The following is a 19,546-nucleotide window of genomic DNA, read 5'->3' as shown; positions in this document are numbered from 1 at the left end:
GCCTGACTGCCAATGAGAAAACCGGATGTGACCCCGGCTGTTTGTCCAGGGAGGGGGTCATCTTACGGATGGACAGGTACGAAGCCCCGCTAGTGTACATTGGGTCTAGTTGGAATCTCACGGGCATTCCGCAGTGATCGCAGTCGACACGAGGATAATCAGCAGGAAACTTTAGCCCGTGGCATGTCTTACCTGATTCGGCTGTGTCAGAATATTAGACAGCCATCTGTGCTGTGTAGATATCAGCCATGCCAGAGTAGCAGTTGCATTTAGGCGGGACGTTTGAGGCCATCAGCCCTGCGGGATTGTAATTTTCAGAAACCAGATTTCGATCTCTGTGGCTGAGGTCTATCTCCACCCGCCAACTTCTACTTCAGGTCCGTCGTGGTCCGGTGTATTGGCCAATCATAGCACTAAGGAGGGTTGAACCGCCAAAGTCTCTTTGTTCATCCTCCCCCCCTGCTTCTCTCCTATCTTTTACCCTTGACCTCGTGGACGATTTCAATCTGAAAGTCTCTTCAGTGACGCCATCTCTCTTCAGTTGGGCGTCCGCGTATCTGGGAGAAAATCCTGTGCGCTTGTACCCGAGCCCGCCAATTCCATTCCCCTGGCAATTTCCATTGTTCCGCCGTTGGCCTTTCAAAGAGAACCTTGGCACGTCACATTCGAAACGATTCCCAATCGAATCCCCTGCTGCGAATCCTTCAGTCAAGTGGTGGCTGGCGGAGTGTACGCTGAAACGAAAACCGCCGATAAAACTGCCGATCGTCTGACCCCATCTACAAGGACCGCGCGCGCATCACATTGAGAGAAAGCCGGATTTGGAATCCACAGGCTATTCTTTTGAAGACCTACATTTCTCACAGGAAAAATTATTTCTCCTACTGCGCCGACCTGTGACGGGGCCATCATATTCTCCCTCGCCACTCTAGAAGAAAAGAATTGCGTGGCTAGTGTCCATTACCCGCCCAACATGACCGATTTCCGAATGCCGATGCACCAGGGCCCGCCTGGAAGGAAACCAGTCGGTATGGTCCAACATGGCTACAGCAGCTATCAGGGCTACGACTCTCCTCGAAACCTTGCCCCTCAGCCGGCCGCCCAAACCGTCCACAGCCGAACTCGCACCACCTCCTCAAACGTGCTGCCATACGGCTCGAGCTCTCACTCCCCGCATTACCAAGCCGGTCTAGGACAAGGGCCCATCTCCCCGAACAAGAGCGCTCTTCCCGCCCCCTTCCCTCCCGCTCGACGCCTCTCCAACACCACCACCTCGACCAACTCGACCGGCAACCAAATGGCCCACGCAGATGTCGACATCCGCCGCAGCGCCTCCAATCGCTCCGCGAACTCACAACTCGGCTATGTAGCCCTGATGCGGCGACAAAAGGGCACCGTCTGGTGCGACCGGGCGCAACCCGAAGACCCTCGCATGCGCGAGCAGGCTCTTCGCGATAAACGGAGGGCGTACCTCGAGGTACATGGTGGTGGCCGCTCTGGGCACCCTAGTAGCAAGAACCGTCACGGCGGCAAGGGTGGGCTGGATTTCTCACCCTCGAACCTAGTGAGCGCCAAGGTACCGGTGCGTCTGAGTGCGAACGAGATCGGCGACGCAGAAGATGACGCCCTCAGCAATGAAGGGGTCATTCACCGACGGACGGGCAGCGGTCGCAGCTCTGTGGGCAGCAGCCGGTATCCTAGCGGCTATCAGCGACCCTCGGGTACAATGGGCAGCAATAGCACGCCTCCCAGCGAGAAGACCGACCTTCCCGAGGTAACCGAGAACCCTCCTGCGGAGGTTCGGGAAGAGGAGAAGAGTCGGGTGTCATCCCTGACGAAGGATGACGCGGGGACTACGCACAGCAGTGAGCAGGAAGATATGGTGGGCGACATGCAGGCGCCTAGTGCCGCGATTGCAGCATCGGAGAAGGCCAAGAAAGCAGACGAGTTACGGCGGCGAGGCAGTGTTGATGAGCGGACGATGTCTTTGGGCAACGTTCGTTTATTCGTCGCTAACCCCGACGACCTAAGCGACTGAGGCTACCCTCCCGACTCAGTCGCTCATTCTACATCACGCAGCCTTAAGACCTTTGAACATACTCCCCGTACTTGTTCCGGTCATTGCCCACCATTCTAATTCTTTCACGACCTTGAAAGCTACTTTTTCTTTAACTGCCTCAGCATATTACCGCTGCACATAATATCTTTCTGGAAGCACCTTCCCCAGTTATCTTGGCCTTGATGGTCCAACTGGGATGGTAACATTTGATTTCAATATCTCAGTCTTTTTGTTCCCACGCTGGCTCTTCATCTGTTTCGGGAAATCTGGTCTATCTCTGGTATTGTGGATGGGTCATTTCTACTTTTGCGCTTGGTTTCTGCATCCGGAAAACTCCGGCTCATGGTTCTTCATAGCTCGCAATCTGATCAGTGATATTAATCCTAAGACCCAACGTTCCGAATGTTCATTTTGTATATAGACGTACTTGATGCCATGTACTCGCTCTAGTAATCATGTTGCATATACCCAAGAAGGGGAACGACAACCTCAATTTCTTACAACTCACACGCGAAAAACCTGAAAATACGGTTTCATGTGCTAATGCTGTCAATAATTGAAGTTATTCCAATTTGCCATAGTTAATTTACTGCCGGGGGGGACTCTGAATCGAGTTAAGTAAGCAGACACGTGCCTTATCGGAACGCGACAACGCGAATCCCTATTAACGCGTCGTTCAACCCACATTGCCCTTTCAAGTCGGAGATTAACAAGTAACACCACCACACCACGCCCCAACGGGCTAATTCCGATGTTCATTCGCCTTGGGTATTGCCATTGCCTGTTTGACTAATGGTGTTGAATCTATAACGGAAAACCTCTAAATGACAGCATCACGATCACCCCTCATGGAGTCAAACATGACACTGTCGCCGTTACCGCCCCCTGCCTCGATTTCCGCGTCGCCTTCAAGCCCTCGAAAAAGGTCCATCAACGAAGTGGACGATGCAGTAATCTCATCTGTTGGTCACAAACGTCCAAATACGTCTTGCACTGGCGAGAATCAGGAAAATCAAGATCCATCAACAGCATCAGCCATTGAAGATCAATCAACAACCCCCAACAAAGAAACAGCCACCCACCAGACTCAATTTGCTGTTGTATTACCTGCTTCAGCGAGTGCCCTGTTTGATCTTTCCCCACCTGTCACAGATACTGTCACTATGACGCCGGCGAATGCCGAAGAGACTGGCGGCCCTGCCAGCAAAAGGCAAAAGGTGTCTCCTGCTAGTAAAGATGTCAAACAACAAGAAAAGGAGGCCAAGGAACGTCAACGCTTAGAGGAGAAGGCCAAAAAAGACGAGGAGAAGAGACTAAGGGCGGATGAAAAGAAGAAGCGCGACGCCGAGCGGGAAGAAGAGAAACGCGTGAAGGAGGAAGAAAAGAAGAAACGCGACGCCGAGCGCGAGGAAGAGAAGCGCTTGAAAGAAGAAGAAAAAAAGCGACGGGAAGCAGAACGAGAAGAGAGACGCAGGGCTAAAGAAGAAGAAAAGGCAGCAAAAGAAGCCGCCAAGGAGGACGAGAAGCGTCGTAAGGAGGAGGAGAAGCAGAAGAAAGAGCGGGTATGTATTTGGCCTGATATTCACTCTTCAGCTACCAGACGCTGGAGCTCTTATTTACATACACTCTGCAGGCGCAACCAAAGCTCAACTCATTCTTCGCAAAACCTCCGCCCCCTACATCTCCTGCTAAAAGCGCCAACTCGCCTTCAAAGCCTCAACCGAACGTTGATCCCGTTCCCACTCCCGTCAAGTCTTCCGAATCCGACTATTCTAAAGAATTTCCCGAGTTTTTCGTTCAATCACATACTACTGTTGCTCCTCCCCACCGGTTCCAGCGCGACGAATTGGCTCTCAAGCACGTCCGCCAAACACTGGACGCCAGCCTCGACCCAAGCGCGAAACCCTTTAAGCATACACCTTTTCGTCCCTCTGAGGTGTTTAACCTTATCCCATATCGCCGTCGACAGGGCCGGCAAGGTTACTCCGCCCGAGAAATTATGCGAACCATGCAGGAACAGAATGAGCAGGAGCACACGGGTGCTCAGGCAGACCGCCAGACCAAGAAATCCCCGCAAAAGATGCTGCTCGAGGTACAAATGAAGTCACTTAAATTTTGCGAAGATGTCAGACCACCATATCAAGGGACCTATACTCGTGCAGTCCCACCAGCCGAGGCCAAGAAGATGTCTCGTAACCCTTATCACAAGGGCCTACCTGAGACAAACTACGAATACGACTCCGAAGCTGAATGGGAGGAGCCCGAAGAAGGTGAGGACCTGGACTCAGAGGAAGAAGAGGAAGGCAGTGAGGATGGAGACGAAGAGATGGATGATTTCCTGGACGACGAAGACGATGCACTGGCAGGCGGCAAGCGGCGTCAAATCGTGGGCGATCTCGAACCCGTCTGTAGTGGAATCCGCTGGGCCGCAGATGGCGTGGACGAGGACATGAAGGTCTACCAGATCGAAACAATCTCCGAGACCGTTCGATTCCCTATCGACCCGTGGTCTACATCATATTGGGAAACCCCCAAGCCAAGTGCAGACCCAGCCCAGGCCAAAGCGGCAGTATTTCAGAAGCCGGCGGCTGGCCCGTTGGATAAGTTCCGGTCTACAAGCGGTGATGCGCCCCCGCTGGGGGTGCGCTGCCGGCTGGTTCAAAGGCCAAGAAGCCATTCCCCCTGAACAGCTGGCAGAGTTCAAGCAGGCTGTCGAGGGCAGCGATTTGACTAAGATCGGGTTGATGGAACATCTGAAGAAACGGTAAGCTTTGTTCCCGATGCATTTCGAACACATACTGACGCGAACGCATGTAGCTTCCCAAAAATACCGAAGGACACGTTGAAGGTCACCCTCGAACAGGTTGCAAAACGTGTGGGTGAGAAGCAGACGGAGAAGAGATGGGTCTGTAACCCGTAACGTCTCCGACCCCTCCAAAACCCGCCTGGGCCTCGATGTGGATCATGTGTCAATAAGGGCATTTGCATGTGTTATGGTTGGCGTTGAAAGGTTAATATGACGGGTTTCCCAGGCATTTGCTATGGATTATCATGAGAGCAGGCTTGAACGGCTTCCACTTGAATCAATATCACATTTCGTGTTCATCACTATTTGTTTATCCCATTTCTTGTTTCAGGCCCATGTATATTCCCACATGTATATGGAAGTACTATTTGACCCTTTACCAGAGGATTTAGTTTTCCCGGCGCCGTTTTATGCGCAGTGCAGTCATCGTTGCTGCACGTCTGGTCGCATGCCCTCTTGCATAGGACTAGACTCAAGGACATGCAGCCCTCGATACCTCAACTCTGTAGCACCTGTTCCCCTCCGGGACAACGCGGGGATTTTCTGCATAACGGCTTCACCGCGTTCTGTTGGCTTCTCGAACGGAAAATCGCGCGAGCGAGCAACCAGTGAAAGTGGGTGAACGGCAAACCTAATCGTGGCACACTCGGCAGACAAAACGACGTGGACATTTGGCAACAACGCCCTGGATCAAGTGGGGCCCTCATGTACTGCGTACAGATTCGTCCCGAAACCCCAGCAGATGACTAGCGCCGTCAAGCATGTTCATGGCCCAGCAGGAGCGCGATTGGCCCATTGACGATCCAAGGCCGGACAACAGTAGCTGACTCCGCAGAGGCGCAGGGGGGTCGGCGGGCGAATCAGGAGGATTGGGCTGGGGCTGTCCACCTCAGTCCTGCATGCAGTGCCAACGCATCGTCGCCCCGTGTACTCGGTACTCGCGGCCAATGTCTTCGTAACAACTGGAGTCCCTTGCCGCTGTGGGCGCACTCGCTGCTACTGCTCTGCTCCAGCGTGTACTTCTGTGTACTTCAGCGTGTTCTGGCCAGTATACTTCCTGGAGTTTGCCTGCAACTGGCCGCTTCGAGTTCTTTATACGGGGCTTTTTTTTTTCTCTCTGTCTAATCCTGATATGCTATAACCTTCGTAGTCTTGTTCCATCTCTTAGCTTCCTGAATCTACCCCTCCCTTCTTCAACCTCTCTTTCCCCCCGCCTTTTCCTCTCTTCCCTCTTTTTTCCTCTATCCATCCTGGACCGAATTTCTGGTTGCTCTCTCTCCAGCGACCGGGTGCGCGGTTCTCAGCACTCGTTTTCGCCCACGATAGAACCATGCGATAAGCATTTTCCAGCCAGGGGCATCGAGCGACAACGCACTTCGCCCTTTGGCGCGACAGGAACCATGGATCAACAGGAGGAACTGACGGTGATCCCAGCTAGTAAGTTCCCCGTGCGTTGGGCCGCGAACCCACTAGTTTCGATTCTCTGGGCCCTTCAGCGATGCCCGACTTCATATTCTAATCTTATCACATTTTCAGCCCTGGAGATCCCATGTCCACCATGTGATCTGTCGCACGTGGACCCCGCATCAGTGCCTTTGCCACCTTCTCCTCCAGCGTCGCCGACAACCCCGTCGCTATCGCCAGAGTCAACCATGGGGCCAGGTGAGTTGGGTGGCTCGGCCCGTTCCAGTCCCATCCCGGAGTTGAAGGCCAAATCCCCTGGAATTGAATCCCCGGCACTTGAAGCTCCCGCGCCAGTGGAAGAATCTGTTTCATTCGAGGATTTTGCAACAAGGTATCGTCAGAGCCAAAGGAAGAAGGCCCAGAGGAAGCGACTGGAACAGCGTCTGCGCGCAACTAAAGTATCCATCGGCGTGTCTGCGCGCATGATCCGCATCGGAACTACTGTCCAGCGCGGCCTCGTGGAAGGGCTCAAACATGATGACAAGGCCAGTTTTATTACGTTATACCATTTTCTTCATGATCTCCAGGATTCGTGTGTCTCTGCCCACCAGGACACCCAGGATTCGCTGGACGACCGAGGCTCGGACGCCGAACTGGATCATTCGGCCGACTTCTTCCACCAACTGAGTCCTCAGTCCCGGACGGATCTGTTGGAAATCTTGCGACTGGTGCGCTCTGACCCGCAGTTCTCTCGTCGATCGTATTCGGGGCTTTAGCTCGGCTCAGCTGGCTGCCTTTACGGCCTCTTCTACCGCTTTGGACGCCGGCGATGCTGCTTTCTCTTCATCGTCCCGCTCTCGATCTCACTATTCTTTTAATCGAAACCTGGCCCAGTCTGCCCCGTTCAAGGACCATGCTTATTCCTTTGAAAGGACCGATCCGCTCTCTATTTTGTTTTGTAACGTTTTTGCCGCCCCGCTAGAGCCCGATACACCGGAGGCCCATCTTCGCCTGGATGTCTGGTCTTCTGTCTGCGCCCAACTAATGTCCCATGGCAGTAGTAAATTTTTCCCTTTGGTCAATCAGATCCTATCCTCCTGTGTTACGGGAAGTAACTGGATAGCCCGTCCCAAATTTGAACTCTACCTCATGGATATCTTACAAACGGGAGCCTTTCTACTGGAGCATACCGATACTGCCGGACTGGACTTTGCCGCTGACACCATGGATCCCCTGCGCACGGAGGTTGCTGAAGAGTTCTTTGCTTCTGCGGTTGATGATCTCTTCCGCGTGCTCGAGGATCCTGATGCCGGTTTCCCTCGCGCCGTGCTTCAGTTTGCCAGGGCCGTTCTGCGGAAATTACCCAGTCCTGACATGCGCAGCCGTTTTCTTGAGTACCTTTTCTTGCAGTGGTTTTTTCCGAAGTTCCTCTATAGTGCTTTGACTTATCCGGAAGTATGTGACTGGCATATCTGTTCAACCGCTTTTGGCTGATCTTTTCTTTAGACGCATGGACTGCTCTGGACTTCCACATTAGGAAAGAGGCTCGCGACAAGCTGCTTAATCAGGTTGGCCTCCGAGCATATTCACAGGTCTTTGCCGTTTTGCGGTCAATGTGGGTCACAATTGGTCTAATTTAGTCTTCGAATCTCGGATCGAAGTCTCTCCAGAGATGTTGTTTTGCTGACAATATACTGATAGGCATCATTTCTCACTGCGCCCAGCAGTCAAGCAACGGGTTGATTACATGATTTCGCGATTCCAAAGTCCGTTTCTTGACGATGGACCTCCTGAGCTTTCTTCAGCCGATCCCAGCCGCCAGAATCCAGCCTCAACTTTTCTGCTTCTATCAGCTGCGGATGTACTCAGCCTTCTGAATGGCCTATTCCCGCAGTCACCTTCTTCTCTGCATACATCGCCATCAACGGCTGGAATGCCATCCTGGTCTGGTATTTCAACATCCTATAGCATGCGTTCTGAACCTCTTGCCGAGCCTGGCTTCTACCGATCGACAAATAACCAAAGCCCGCGGCCTCCTTCCCAGAATGGATCCATATTCTCCATGGAGTCCTCGTTTATTTCCGTGCCCGATAGTAGCCTATCACAGACTGCTGCTCGAATACGCTTTGAGTTAACAGATCTAGACGAGCCTATACATCGCCCGAATCTGGAGCACCCATCGGAAGAAAATTGGACTATATTCTCAATATCGAAGGATGGCCACGATTTGACTTGGAGCTTACTCCCTGACTTTGGAACCGGGTCTTCGAAAACCCTGACCTTGGAAAATGATGATGACCCTCACACCACAAATCTTGGCCAGGAGGAGAACCATGAAGCTACGCAGACGGCAGTCATACGTCTTGTAGAAGACAGTGATCTGCACAATGCGAGCGATTTCGAGCACCCACTCCGAACATCGGCACCTCCTTCATCCCTAAGGCAACGTTTCAACATGGCTATGGCCGCAGCTCATAACGTGTCGGATTTCACCGGCGCACATTACTGGTGGAATGCGTCTCGACAACTTCGACAGGAACACCTTTCCGCGTCATCTCCCGGCGATTCCTGGATTTTAGGACCAATGCACAAATCATGTATCAACTCATTGAAGAAATCTCGAGCAGTGGTGGAACGCTGTGAGAGTGACTTTGTGTCGCTCGACCATAGCTTACATCGACTGCAAGGGCAGCTGAAGACGCTCATGTCAACTATCGATAAGATTCGCACTAAAATGTGGTACATGACGGATGTCAAGAATTCGATGAAATACGAAGAGGCTCGACACGTGGCCATGGCTCTGAAGACCATGATCTCGCGACCGTTTGATCTCCCAGAAGAGTCACGAGCACGTACCGCAGCACGGTCGCTCGGGGGTTCTTTGTTCCAAAAGCCTGAGATACAGGTCATGAACATGATGAAAGCTCCGAGCAGTCAGGGTGGCCCAAAGAAACTTTCTGACGAGCAAGTGGAGTTGACACGCAAGTGGCTGTCTCTGAATGGAATTGAGAATTTCTGCAAAGGCGAGGAGAGAATCCATCGTTTCTGCTATGAGGTGCGCATGAGCATCAGTCGCCTGGTAGGCGAGACCATGTCAGAGACACCGGTTCTATGGGCCAGTGAATTATTCCAGCGGGAGCGAGCTCAGTACGAAGGCTCTGGCTCTCGACCTTTCCCGGGACTGTCTATTCCCACAAACCTTCGTCCCTCTACAGCCACAAGTGAAGAGTTAGGCACACCCTTATCACTGGGATTTAATTTGCCCACCCCGAGTCCGCTCTCTCCCTTGCCCCACGATCTGCCATCAGCGATGAGCGAGAAACAATCTATGCCTCGCTTTGGCGCTGAGAAATGGCGGACTAGCCGCGGGCCACCATCTGTCGACTTTAGCTCAGTCGCAGGATCGCCGGGCCGTGCAGCATCGACTTCGACTGGTGATACCTATAGCACGTTTTGGTCAGGCCACCAGCACCACCCCGCTTATGCTGAGAGTGTCTCAAGCGTTTACTCCAGGCCGCCGTCCATGTACAGCGAAACCTTGGCTCGTCCTGCCGGACACTCTGACCGAGCGCCCCAGGGGCAATCTAAGGAACGAGCCCAAAGCAAGCGCCAAGGGAGGACCCAGAGGAAGACCGCATTCATGGACAATTTGAAACAAACTCTTGCCAGTCTTCTCTTAACCGATCTTGGTTCTCCAGTTTGGAGTTGTGGCAGCGAAACGGATGCTTGGTTCACGAACGCACTCGACAAACCGCACATTCGAATGCAGATGCAAAAGAGGGCAACAATCCAGAAGTTCTATGATGACTACGATCAGCGATCAAAGCATCTTCGCGAACGTCGCCGGTCATCTGGGGGTCAGCGGAGCAGGTCTCTCGACCCCCCCGGTCACACAATCCCGGGGTAATGCTGATGCTAAAGACAAGTCGGATACCGGCGAGGAGTCAACCCAGGAAGATGACCAGCCAGACTTCTCCTACAAGGCTGTCTTCCACAGGCTTATCGAGGTGTTCTCTCGACACGGGAATCCATACGTTAAACTTAATGCCCTGAGGGATCTCAGGTCGCTGATTGTTTTTTCGCTCAATTCTGCACATGAGACCCATCCTGCGGGCGCCCGAGGTAGTAGCATTGAAACACCAACACCAAGCACTCCTCAACATCGTCGAAGATCGACGCGTCGCAGCTTTTCAGAGCCTCGAATGACAGCTATGACGCCAATGGAGACAAGCCTCCCCATGTCATCTCCCGCAGAGTCGGTCACCTATGGCTCACAGCGTTCCGATTACTTGACGCCATCAGATGACCAAATCATATCCAAACTCCGGGAACTCATCTTGGAAGTCAAGCCGAAAACTCTCTTCCGGGACCTTCAGTTCATCTCAGCGTTCGTTCCCGCCGACCAACTAAACCGAACTGACCGCGGGACTGCCTTCCTCCACTTCGGCCTTGCCGCTCTCAGTCTTAAGGACGAAGTCTGCCACAGCATGGTCGAGATCGCAGATCGTATCGTATCGCAAGAGCTCATGCGCCGACACCCACCTCCAGGTTCAGAATTCTTCCCGCAATCAGGCCATGCAGTTGAAATGGCAGCCTCCATGTGGATTATCACCGCGAAGGAAGGTAACCCCGTCGCACAGCGCGAGCTCGCCATTCTCTACTTAACACACCCCGAGCTCCTTCCCCGGGTAACTCTACCTCTCACACGCCCGCGTGACACGTTCAAGGCAGAGATGATGTATCTGCGCGGCAAAGACTCCAAATCCGACCCGCAAAGCATGTGCCTGGCGCTGCACTGGATGCAGCTCTCCGCCAACGGCGGCGATGTGCTCGCGCGCAACCGACTCCGCGAACGCGAGGAGTTTGATTCTATTGCATAATAAACCTCTTTCATTTTCTTTTCTTCATCTTGTGCAGGCCTTTTCTGGCTTATTTTTGATATTAGTCTTTCCTCGATTCTTATTTCTTTTCCTTGATTACTTCATATATTATTGATGCGAGGCAGGCCTTGGTTACTTGCATATACAGATACCCCTTTCCTGGGCAATTGATCTGGTGTTCAGAGGAGATTCACTTTTTATGCCGACCGTCAGGAGTCTCATTTTCTCGAGGGGCGTAACACGGCGTTCGTGTATGCATTGGAAGACGGGACGGCCTAATACCATTGAATCTCATTCCCAATATACTATTTTTACTTGTCCGTATATACACACGGATTGGTTTGCATTCTTAATTCTGCTTGGGAATTTTTGTGGACGTACTCCAAAGTAAAGGCATCTTCGAGTCTGTGCTAGTGTTGAGATGCCACTAATGAAGGCTCTCACGTTTGCTGGGCAGACTGAACAAATCTTCTCAGTCTCTGAAAATGACGCTATTTTAGTATGCATGGATTTCATGAGATGGCACAGGAGCTGATCAGCCTGGGCGTTGGAACTGCACAATGATTGGGCCACGGTCATGCGTATGTTTTCTTTTGCGGCACAGCCTTCGACCTGTGGCAGTGAAACGATTCGGCGAAGAGCCTCCGCGGCCCCCTAATCTTCTTGTTCCGTTCTCGCCCTCATTTCTCTCCCCCCATTTCTCTCCATCTTGTCGTCGGATTTGAGTCCGAGTCTCTGATAATACCCACCATCAACTTGCATCCGGGAGGAGAATGAGTCATGGAAGGTGACCATTTTCAAGAGGAGCCAAGGCCAGTCAAACGACAGAAGGTCATTCACCAAGAGTGCCTGCCGGTTCAGCAGAATGAGTCTTACACCATTGCCTGGATCTGTGCGCTCCATATCGAAATGGCAGCAGCGCGGGCGATGCTTGATGAGATCCACGCCGTTCCTCCGCGAGCCACCAACGATACCAACAGCTATGTGCTGGGCGGCATCAGCGGACACAATATCGTCATTGCCTGCCTACCGGAGAAGTATTACGGGTTAATCAATGCTGCAACAGTAGTGGCGAACATGACTCGAACCTTTTCTGCGATATCCACCGCCTTGATGGTTGGGATCGGCGGGGGCGTGCCGAGTAAAGAGGACATTCGCCTTGGGGACATCGTCGTTGGAACAAGAGTCATGCAATATGACCTTGGAAAGATTATGGCAGACGGAAAATTCGAACGAACTGCCCTCCCTCGTACGAATGGTCCTCTGCTTGGAACGGCGATCACGAGCCTCCGCGCGAAGCATGAATTAGGTCCCAGTCAAGTTCCGATGATCCTGGAGCAAAGGATGAAAGACCTTCCCGAATACCGCCGGCCTAATGCTCCTGATCGTCTTTTTGATGCAACATATGAGCATAGGTCTTCAAATTGTGATGAGTGCGACCCCTCGAAGTTAGTCAAGCGAGCCAGGCGTGAGTCCAGTGTCTCGAAGATTCATTATGGCGCAATTGCTTCCGGGAACCAGGTAATGAAGCATGGAACCACCAGAGACAATATTGCTCGAGAACTTGACGTAATTTGCTTTGAGATGGAAGCGGCTGGTCTGATGGACACCCTGCCGTGTCTTCCTATTCGGGGCATCTGTGATTACTCCGATTCCCATAAAACCAAGGAATGGCAGCGATACGCTGCCGCAACTGCAGCAGCCTATGCTAGAGAGCTGGTTCAAGAGCTGCCATCAATGCAAGGAAGAGAAGAGGTTCCTGTCGTCAACTTGGGTAAGTTACCTGTTCCTGGCAATATGATATATCTACGGTAATAACACCTTGATGTATAGAGCAACCTACGGCCCACGATCACCGACAACAGTTCTTGAATTCATTGCATTTCAATCAAATGAATTTTCGCAAATTGAACATCAAGAAAAATTATTCGAAAACATGTCAATGGTTACTGAATCACCCAGAGTACAAGGCGTGGCTTGATCCTGCCCGCTTCGCCCAATGTCACGGTTTCCTATGGCTGAGTGGCAAACCCGGAGCAGGAAAGTCAACAATCATGAAATTTGCTTACTCAAAGATGAAGAATAAGGTTGCCACTGCATCTTTCTTTTTCAACGCGCGAGGCGAGTACCTGGAGAAGTCGGTCATAGGAATGTATCGATCCCTCTTGCATCAACTGCTGAACAAATATCCCGACCTACAAACAATCCTTGACGAACCCGACAACGTTCCTAGGGGCCAAGTCTGTCCTTCATTGAATGTGCTTAAAGACGTATTCTACGATGCAGTTGCTGCTCTTGGTCAACGTCATTTTGTCTGCTTCATTGATGCTCTAGATGAATGTGACGAGCAACAGATCAGGGATATGATCGACTACTTTGAAGATCTAGCAGAACAATGTATGGATAAATGCATTCCGTTCCGAGTTTGCTTCTCCAGTCGACATTATCCCCACATCTCAATTCAAAGAGGAATGAGAATGACGCTCGAAGACGAAACAGGCCACACAAAAGACTTGGAATCTTATGTTGAGAATCGTCTCCGAATAAAGAATCCTATGCTTTCAGAAGAGCTCAAAACTCAGCTTCTCGAAAAAGCTAAAGGGGTCTTTATGTGGGTTATTCTTGTTGTGGATATCCTGAACAAAGAATGGCACAGAGGTGGATTAGCCCTGCGAAAGAGACTTGCAGAGATACCAAGTGACTTGAGCGATCTCTTCAAAGACATATTGAGGCGGGACACGGAGAATATGGAGCACCTTCGTTTGTGTATCCGCTGGATTCTTTTTGCAGAGCGCCCCTTGCATCCGAACGAGTTTTATCATGCTCTCTGGTCTGGTTTGGTATCACAGAATCTCGTCGACGATCATATTCCAATTATCAATCCGCAGCTAAGCACCCACGTTGCCGTTTTTGTGACCAGCTCTTCTAAGGGACTTGCTGAGGTCACGTCCTCCCAGCCACCAACAGTTCAGTTCATCCATGAATCTGTACGAGACTTTCTAATCAAAGATCATGGGTTACATGAGCTATGGCCGGAGATGGAAGAAGACTGGGAAGCTTCAAGTCACGTGGTTTTGCGTCAATGTTGTGATTTATATCTGAATCACCGGTCCATTGATGTTTATTTCCCCACTAGTCATATTGGATCTAGGCATCAGGCTCGATTGGTTGAGAACAAGTTCAAGGCAGAAAGGAAGGTTCAGCTCTCTGAAAGCTATCCGTTCCTGGAGTACGCCACTAAGCATATATTCCGCCATGCGAATGCAGCTGCAGAATCAATCTCGCAAAACGATTTCTTGTCAGATCTCAAATTACCGAAATGGATTCGATTGAACAATCTCTACGAGAAATTCGAAAGTCGCAAATACGGTTTAGCAGCAACCCTTTTCTACATCTTGGCAGACCAGGGGCATTCTAGCCTCATCCGGTCTAAAATGCAAACAGACCCAGATGTCCATGTAGAAGGTGATCAAAGATATAGGTACCCGATATTTGCAGCTTTGGCTGGTGGTCATAAGGATGCCGTGGCTGCCCTCCTCGGCCTGCGGTCCATTCATGAAGAGGGGAGCGATATGACTGAAGGCTTAAATTCGAGAAAGGATCTTTTGAATTATAAATACAGCACTCCAGTGACCTGGGCGGCGAACGAAGGTCGTCTTGGTATTTTAAAGAGGTTGCTGCAAGATGGACTGAAGGTTGATCAGAAGGATAAAGAAGAACTAACTGCACTTCACTATGCTTCAGAGAATGGCCATGAGACAATTGTGAGGTATCTCGTTGAGAAAGGTGCTGATATCAACCTCCCTGGCATATATGGAGTATCTCCACTTCACTCTGCTTCAAGGATCGGCCATGAGGCAGTTGTGAGGTATCTCGTTGAGAAAGGTGCTGATATCAACTCCTCTTCCATTGATGGAATGTCCCCTCTTCATTATGCTTCACAGGGTGGTTATGAGACAGTTGTGAGATACCTTGTCAAGCAAGGTGCCGATATCAACCCCTCTTCCATTGATGGAATGTCCCCTCTTCATTATGCTTTACAGGGTGGTTATGAGACAGTTGTGAGATATCTTGTCAAGCAAGGTGCCGATATCAACCCCTCTTCCATTGATGGAATGTCCCCTCTTTATTATACTTCACAGGGTGGTTATGAGACAGTTGTGAGATACCTTGTTGAGAAAGGTGCCGATATCAACCCCTCTTCTATTGATGGAATGTCTCCTCTTCATTATGCTTCACAGGGTGGTTATGAGACAGTTGTGAGATACCTTGTCAAGCAAGGTGCCGATATCAACCCCTCTTCCATTGATGGAATGTCCCCTCTTTATTATACTTCACAGGGTGGTTATGAGACAGTTGTGAGATACCTTGTTGAGAAAGGTGCCGATATCAACCCCTCTTCTATTGATGGAATGTCTCCTCTTCATTATGCTTCACAGGGTGGTTATGAGACAGTTGTGAGATACCTTGTCAAGCAAGGTGCCGATATCAACCTCTCTTCCATTGATGGAATGTCCCCTCTTGATATTGCTTCACGATATGGCCATGAGGCAATTGTGAGGTATCTTGTTGAGGAAGGTGCCGAGATTAACCTTTTTGATAAATATGGAGTGTCTCCTCTTTATTATGCTTCATAGGGTGGTTATGAGATAGTTGTGAGATACCTTGTCAAGCAAGGTGCCGATATTAACCTCTGTGACAAACATGGAGTGTCCCCTCTTGATATTGCTTCACGGTATGGCCGTGGGGCAGTTGTGAGGTATCTTGTTGAGAAAGGTGCTGAGCTCTTTCCTTGATTTTGTATACCAAGAGAGAAGATATTGATCTTGTGCAACTCCTGTACGGAAGCTTACAATGTTTGGCCCAAAATACTTCTGGTAATACTAGTAGTTAAACGAGAGGAGCTATCTTATATTGTCACGTCTCCAAACTATAGAACTTTCAGCTAGATCTGTTCTGATTTATTTTATATAACAGTACATTTAACTTGAAATAATTCAAGACATGTATCTAACCAGGGGTAGTAGTATTACGATGTCAATATATGACAGGTGAATGCTATCGGCAATGAAAAATGCAATTTAGATAACTTAGCTCGATACTGTCAATGGGAAACCTAATCACTGTTGGGAGCGGCGCAGCAACGGCTTTTCAATTTGGAATACTAAAGCTAAGGAGGGAAGAGGAGAAGGAGAGAAATGAGAAGCCACAGCGGCGGATCTAATACCCAACTTCTACCACCCCCCTCCTTCCCTTCTCGTCCATGTTCAGACGACAGTATGTCGGACGATGCTTCTATTCAGGCGGTGTAGGGAGGCAGAATCAGCTAACAGCTGACAGATCCTTTCATTCGTAAGGTCATCTGTTGTTCGTAAGTTCGGGGGAAGCCTGCTTCTTCTATTATTTGTTCTTTCTTTTTCTCTTCCTTTCCTCAGTTCTAGTATGTCAATAAAGGCCATTCTTTGACTGAGTGGAGCGGTAACGTCGTTTGTATTCGAGCTAGTAGAACTAGTGATAGGAGAGGGAAAAGAAGAGGAAGAGGAATTACAGCGATAACCGAACTTCTTTCTGGCAAGCAACTATCCCAACTTCCTATAATTCGGACGATATCGTACTCAGGAAGTAATGAGCATAAAATCAAGCGACAATAGCATAATATCTCAAATTGTGGTGGATACAATCTTTTAGAGCTACTAAATTAGAGAAAAAAAAATCCGAGAGAAAGAAGTAAGAGAAAAGAAAGCAATACATATCGGCGCCAAGATACACCCTCCAGACAAAGATATACCGAGTCTCCCAGAGGAATGATTCAGACAACCAGAACATAAAATGACGCGTAGTTGGAAAAGATATGGTTGTTTTAAATTAAAGATCAATATAGGAATTTTCTTTTCACAGACATGATTGATCTGTTTCTTCGCAGAAATTGAGCAATTTATTCCATCAGCTCGTATTACGCCCTGTACATGTCTCATAGAAGCTCATTAGCAAAGCAAACCATATGAAAACGGAGTGGCATTTGCCGTATAAAAGTTACAATATGCTCAAGAAACACCTATCAGTCCTTCTGATTTATATCGAGAGGAACAAAGGTAACTAGCTTAAAGTAAGAAATAAGCTTACAATGCTTCCAATAGACCGACGTATTTTTGGTGGGGGGGGACTATGTCTTGGGCGGGAAATAGTGTCTAAAGGGGATCCGATCTTAGTTCATGCAAGTAGGCGTTACCTGTTGTTCTATTGCAGATCTGGAATCTGCTCGCAGGCTGTTTCGCGGTGCTTGATCAATAGACGTGTTTTCTTTACATTAAACAAGCATGGGCTTACTATTCCATGCAAAATCAGCATATGTTACACAATAAAGTATATCAGGGAACGCTCGAGAAGTGAGGTATTTCGAGGGACATACCGCATTGGGCGTTGATGCCAAACACCTCAGGCCTCAGGCCGACGTCATCGGAGCCCCACGTTGACCCTTTGCCCAACCTCTCGTGATAATCTCACGAGCCCTCGGATTCTCGTTTCTGTCACGGACCTCAGTCAGAGCTCCTTACACAGCCCCGCTTGATCGCCTCATTCAGCGTGACTGCGCCAGTCACCTACAACCATATATCATCTGATACCCTGCTACCTACCCCGCCAAAATCCTTTCTTTGAATCCGAATCCCAAACAGACTTTCTCTTCTTACCACCATTCATCATGACAACCGCACCTCATCTACCTCCCAAGGTGCACAGCGTAGATGATGTGCACCCGCGCCCAAAAGGGTAAATCACGCAAGGACTGCTCAGTCTCCAGACCCCGGTCAAAAGGGAATCCCCCCAACTAACATTGCCCGCGCATTCAGGAATCCTCAAAAATTCGCGCTCTTTCCAGGGAACTATGTCTACCCCAGTGCCGGCGACAGCTCATGTTCAAGTCGCCGTCCCCCCGATCCCCGAACCTGCCGACACAAAGGAGCTGACCCTGCAAAACACTCTCCAAAACGCCGGTCGTCGACGTTCTTCCTCGACTACACAGCCCGGTTCTGCCTCGCGCCGTCAGTCCTCCGCCAGTATACACGACGATGACAACGCTGCTCGCCTCAAATGGGACGAAGTGAATCTTTACCTGACTGAGCAAGACCGCACAGCGAAAATGAAGATCGACGAGCCAAAGACGCCCTACGCCCCGCACTACGACCCCGCCCAGGACGAGGAGGAAATGCAGTTGGAAGAGGCTGCGGATAGCCTGATCGATGCGAAGGGGGTGGTAGTCGACGAACTGGATCGCTCTACCAAACCTGCGCACCCTAAGAGGGGCGTGTCGGAGGACGAAATCCCAGATTTGGAACTCGGAGAGCCTGAAGAGTCGCTGCGGGATGATGCCGAGGATGGGTCAGATCCGCGAATTTATCGCGATCGCAGCTTGAGTACAGACTCGCACAAGAGCGAGAAACATGTGCAGGTTGGGGAGACGAATGGTGATGCCGTACCGGGCGAGAGCCAAGGGACCGAGAAGCATGCCCAGTTTGAGGCTCAGCGGAAGCGCCACTACGAGATGAGGAATATCAAGGAACTTCTTGCGTATGTCTTCCCCTGGTCATTTCCGCGAGAGGTATGCTGACCCCTTTCTTTTTTCTACTCTAGTCACCCCGAAAACCTAGATGAGATGGAGGAAGATGAGGATGAAACAGAGCCTACTGAACCACCGGCCATGCCCGAACTTCCCGATCGTTTCCGTGACGCCGCCGAATAGGCCTACAGATACTTAGCGTTGCCTCCCTTCTCAGCTGATCACTGTTCCATGATGGAGCAGACATAGTCACGATTGAACCCGTTTCTTTGTTCATTTTTTTTGTTCATTTCTCTTTTTCCACGGGTCCCACCGTCTGTATATTCCCCAGCGACTGTTGTTTCTCCATTTTGTTCTACTTCTACCATTCATTGCTCGACGATTCTGTCGGGCCTATTAGGTCTCTAGACCCGGTGGAATCAACGAGACAGCCTTTCTGCAGACCAGTTGCACCCGGGTTTGCGCACCGTCTCGAGAACTTGAGATGTGTCTCCGCAACGCCGTGTTTCAGGGGTTCATTCATTGGCGTTCTATTGAATTGAGGCCTAGACGTCACTGCCTGTGCAGACGAATTGCATTCAATATTTGAGAATTCCTTTCAGTCTAAAGACGTAGTTGGTAAGCTTTCATGTCATAGCCATGTTTTCTGTTTGCGAATACCTCGCACTGCCAACCTTTTCCTCCCACCTGATCGAGTTCAATAGTTGGGCCTTGAGATTGACATTGGCCTACTGGGTTGGAAGCTGTTGTAGACCGAAGCCCAAAAGGGTGTTCAGGGCTCCATCCACGGATCAAATTTATCCAATGAACAGGGCCTCTGATATTTATGAGCTTACGAGCTT

General features: G+C 50.3%; 5 protein-coding genes across 5 annotated transcripts; all 5 read left to right on the top strand.

The window, feature by feature from the left end:
• Window positions 1-973: 973 nt before the first annotated feature.
• On the top strand, window positions 974-2,038 carry N7468_008305 (uncharacterized protein; the record flags this gene model as incomplete). Its single annotated transcript, XM_058477601.1, has 1 exon — window positions 974-2,038. One exon carries the CDS (start codon window positions 974-976, stop codon window positions 2,036-2,038), a length of 1,065 nt encoding a protein of 354 aa, XP_058327946.1.
• An 845-nt stretch (window positions 2,039-2,883) lies between these two features.
• On the top strand, window positions 2,884-4,979 carry N7468_008304 (putative chromatin assembly factor 1 subunit A; the record flags this gene model as incomplete). The annotated part of the gene is made up of 4 exons (XM_058477600.1): window positions 2,884-3,621; window positions 3,693-4,700; window positions 4,750-4,823; window positions 4,877-4,979. 4 exons carry the CDS (start codon window positions 2,884-2,886, stop codon window positions 4,977-4,979), a joined length of 1,923 nt encoding a protein of 640 aa, XP_058327945.1.
• A 1,286-nt stretch (window positions 4,980-6,265) lies between these two features.
• Window positions 6,266-11,149, top strand: N7468_008303 (uncharacterized protein; the record flags this gene model as incomplete). Its single annotated transcript, XM_058477599.1, has 6 exons — window positions 6,266-6,302; window positions 6,402-6,997; window positions 7,056-7,728; window positions 7,776-7,884; window positions 7,971-10,126; window positions 10,191-11,149. The coding sequence occupies 6 exons, from the start codon at window positions 6,266-6,268 to the stop codon at window positions 11,147-11,149; spliced, it is 4,530 nt and encodes a 1,509-aa protein (XP_058327944.1).
• Window positions 11,150-11,929: 780 nt separating this feature from the next.
• N7468_008302 (uncharacterized protein) lies at window positions 11,930-15,786 on the top strand (the record flags this gene model as incomplete). Its single annotated transcript, XM_058477598.1, has 2 exons — window positions 11,930-12,923; window positions 12,983-15,786. 2 exons carry the CDS (start codon window positions 11,930-11,932, stop codon window positions 15,784-15,786), a joined length of 3,798 nt encoding a protein of 1,265 aa, XP_058327943.1.
• A 2,246-nt stretch (window positions 15,787-18,032) lies between these two features.
• Window positions 18,033-18,887, top strand: N7468_008301 (PP1-complex regulatory subunit GLC8; the record flags this gene model as incomplete). The annotated part of the gene is made up of 2 exons (XM_058477597.1): window positions 18,033-18,715; window positions 18,779-18,887. The coding sequence occupies 2 exons, from the start codon at window positions 18,033-18,035 to the stop codon at window positions 18,885-18,887; spliced, it is 792 nt and encodes a 263-aa protein (XP_058327942.1).
• Window positions 18,888-19,546: the final 659 nt, after the last annotated feature.

This window comes from Penicillium chermesinum, assembly GCF_028974085.1.
Source record: "Penicillium chermesinum strain IBT 19713 chromosome Unknown utg000006l:1.0-2335141.0:1.0-2336784.0, whole genome shotgun sequence".
NCBI lineage: Eukaryota > Fungi > Ascomycota > Eurotiomycetes > Eurotiales > Aspergillaceae > Penicillium > Penicillium chermesinum.
The sequence above is the reverse complement of the archived record's forward strand: the minus strand, read 5'-3'. Positions and strand labels throughout refer to the sequence as shown.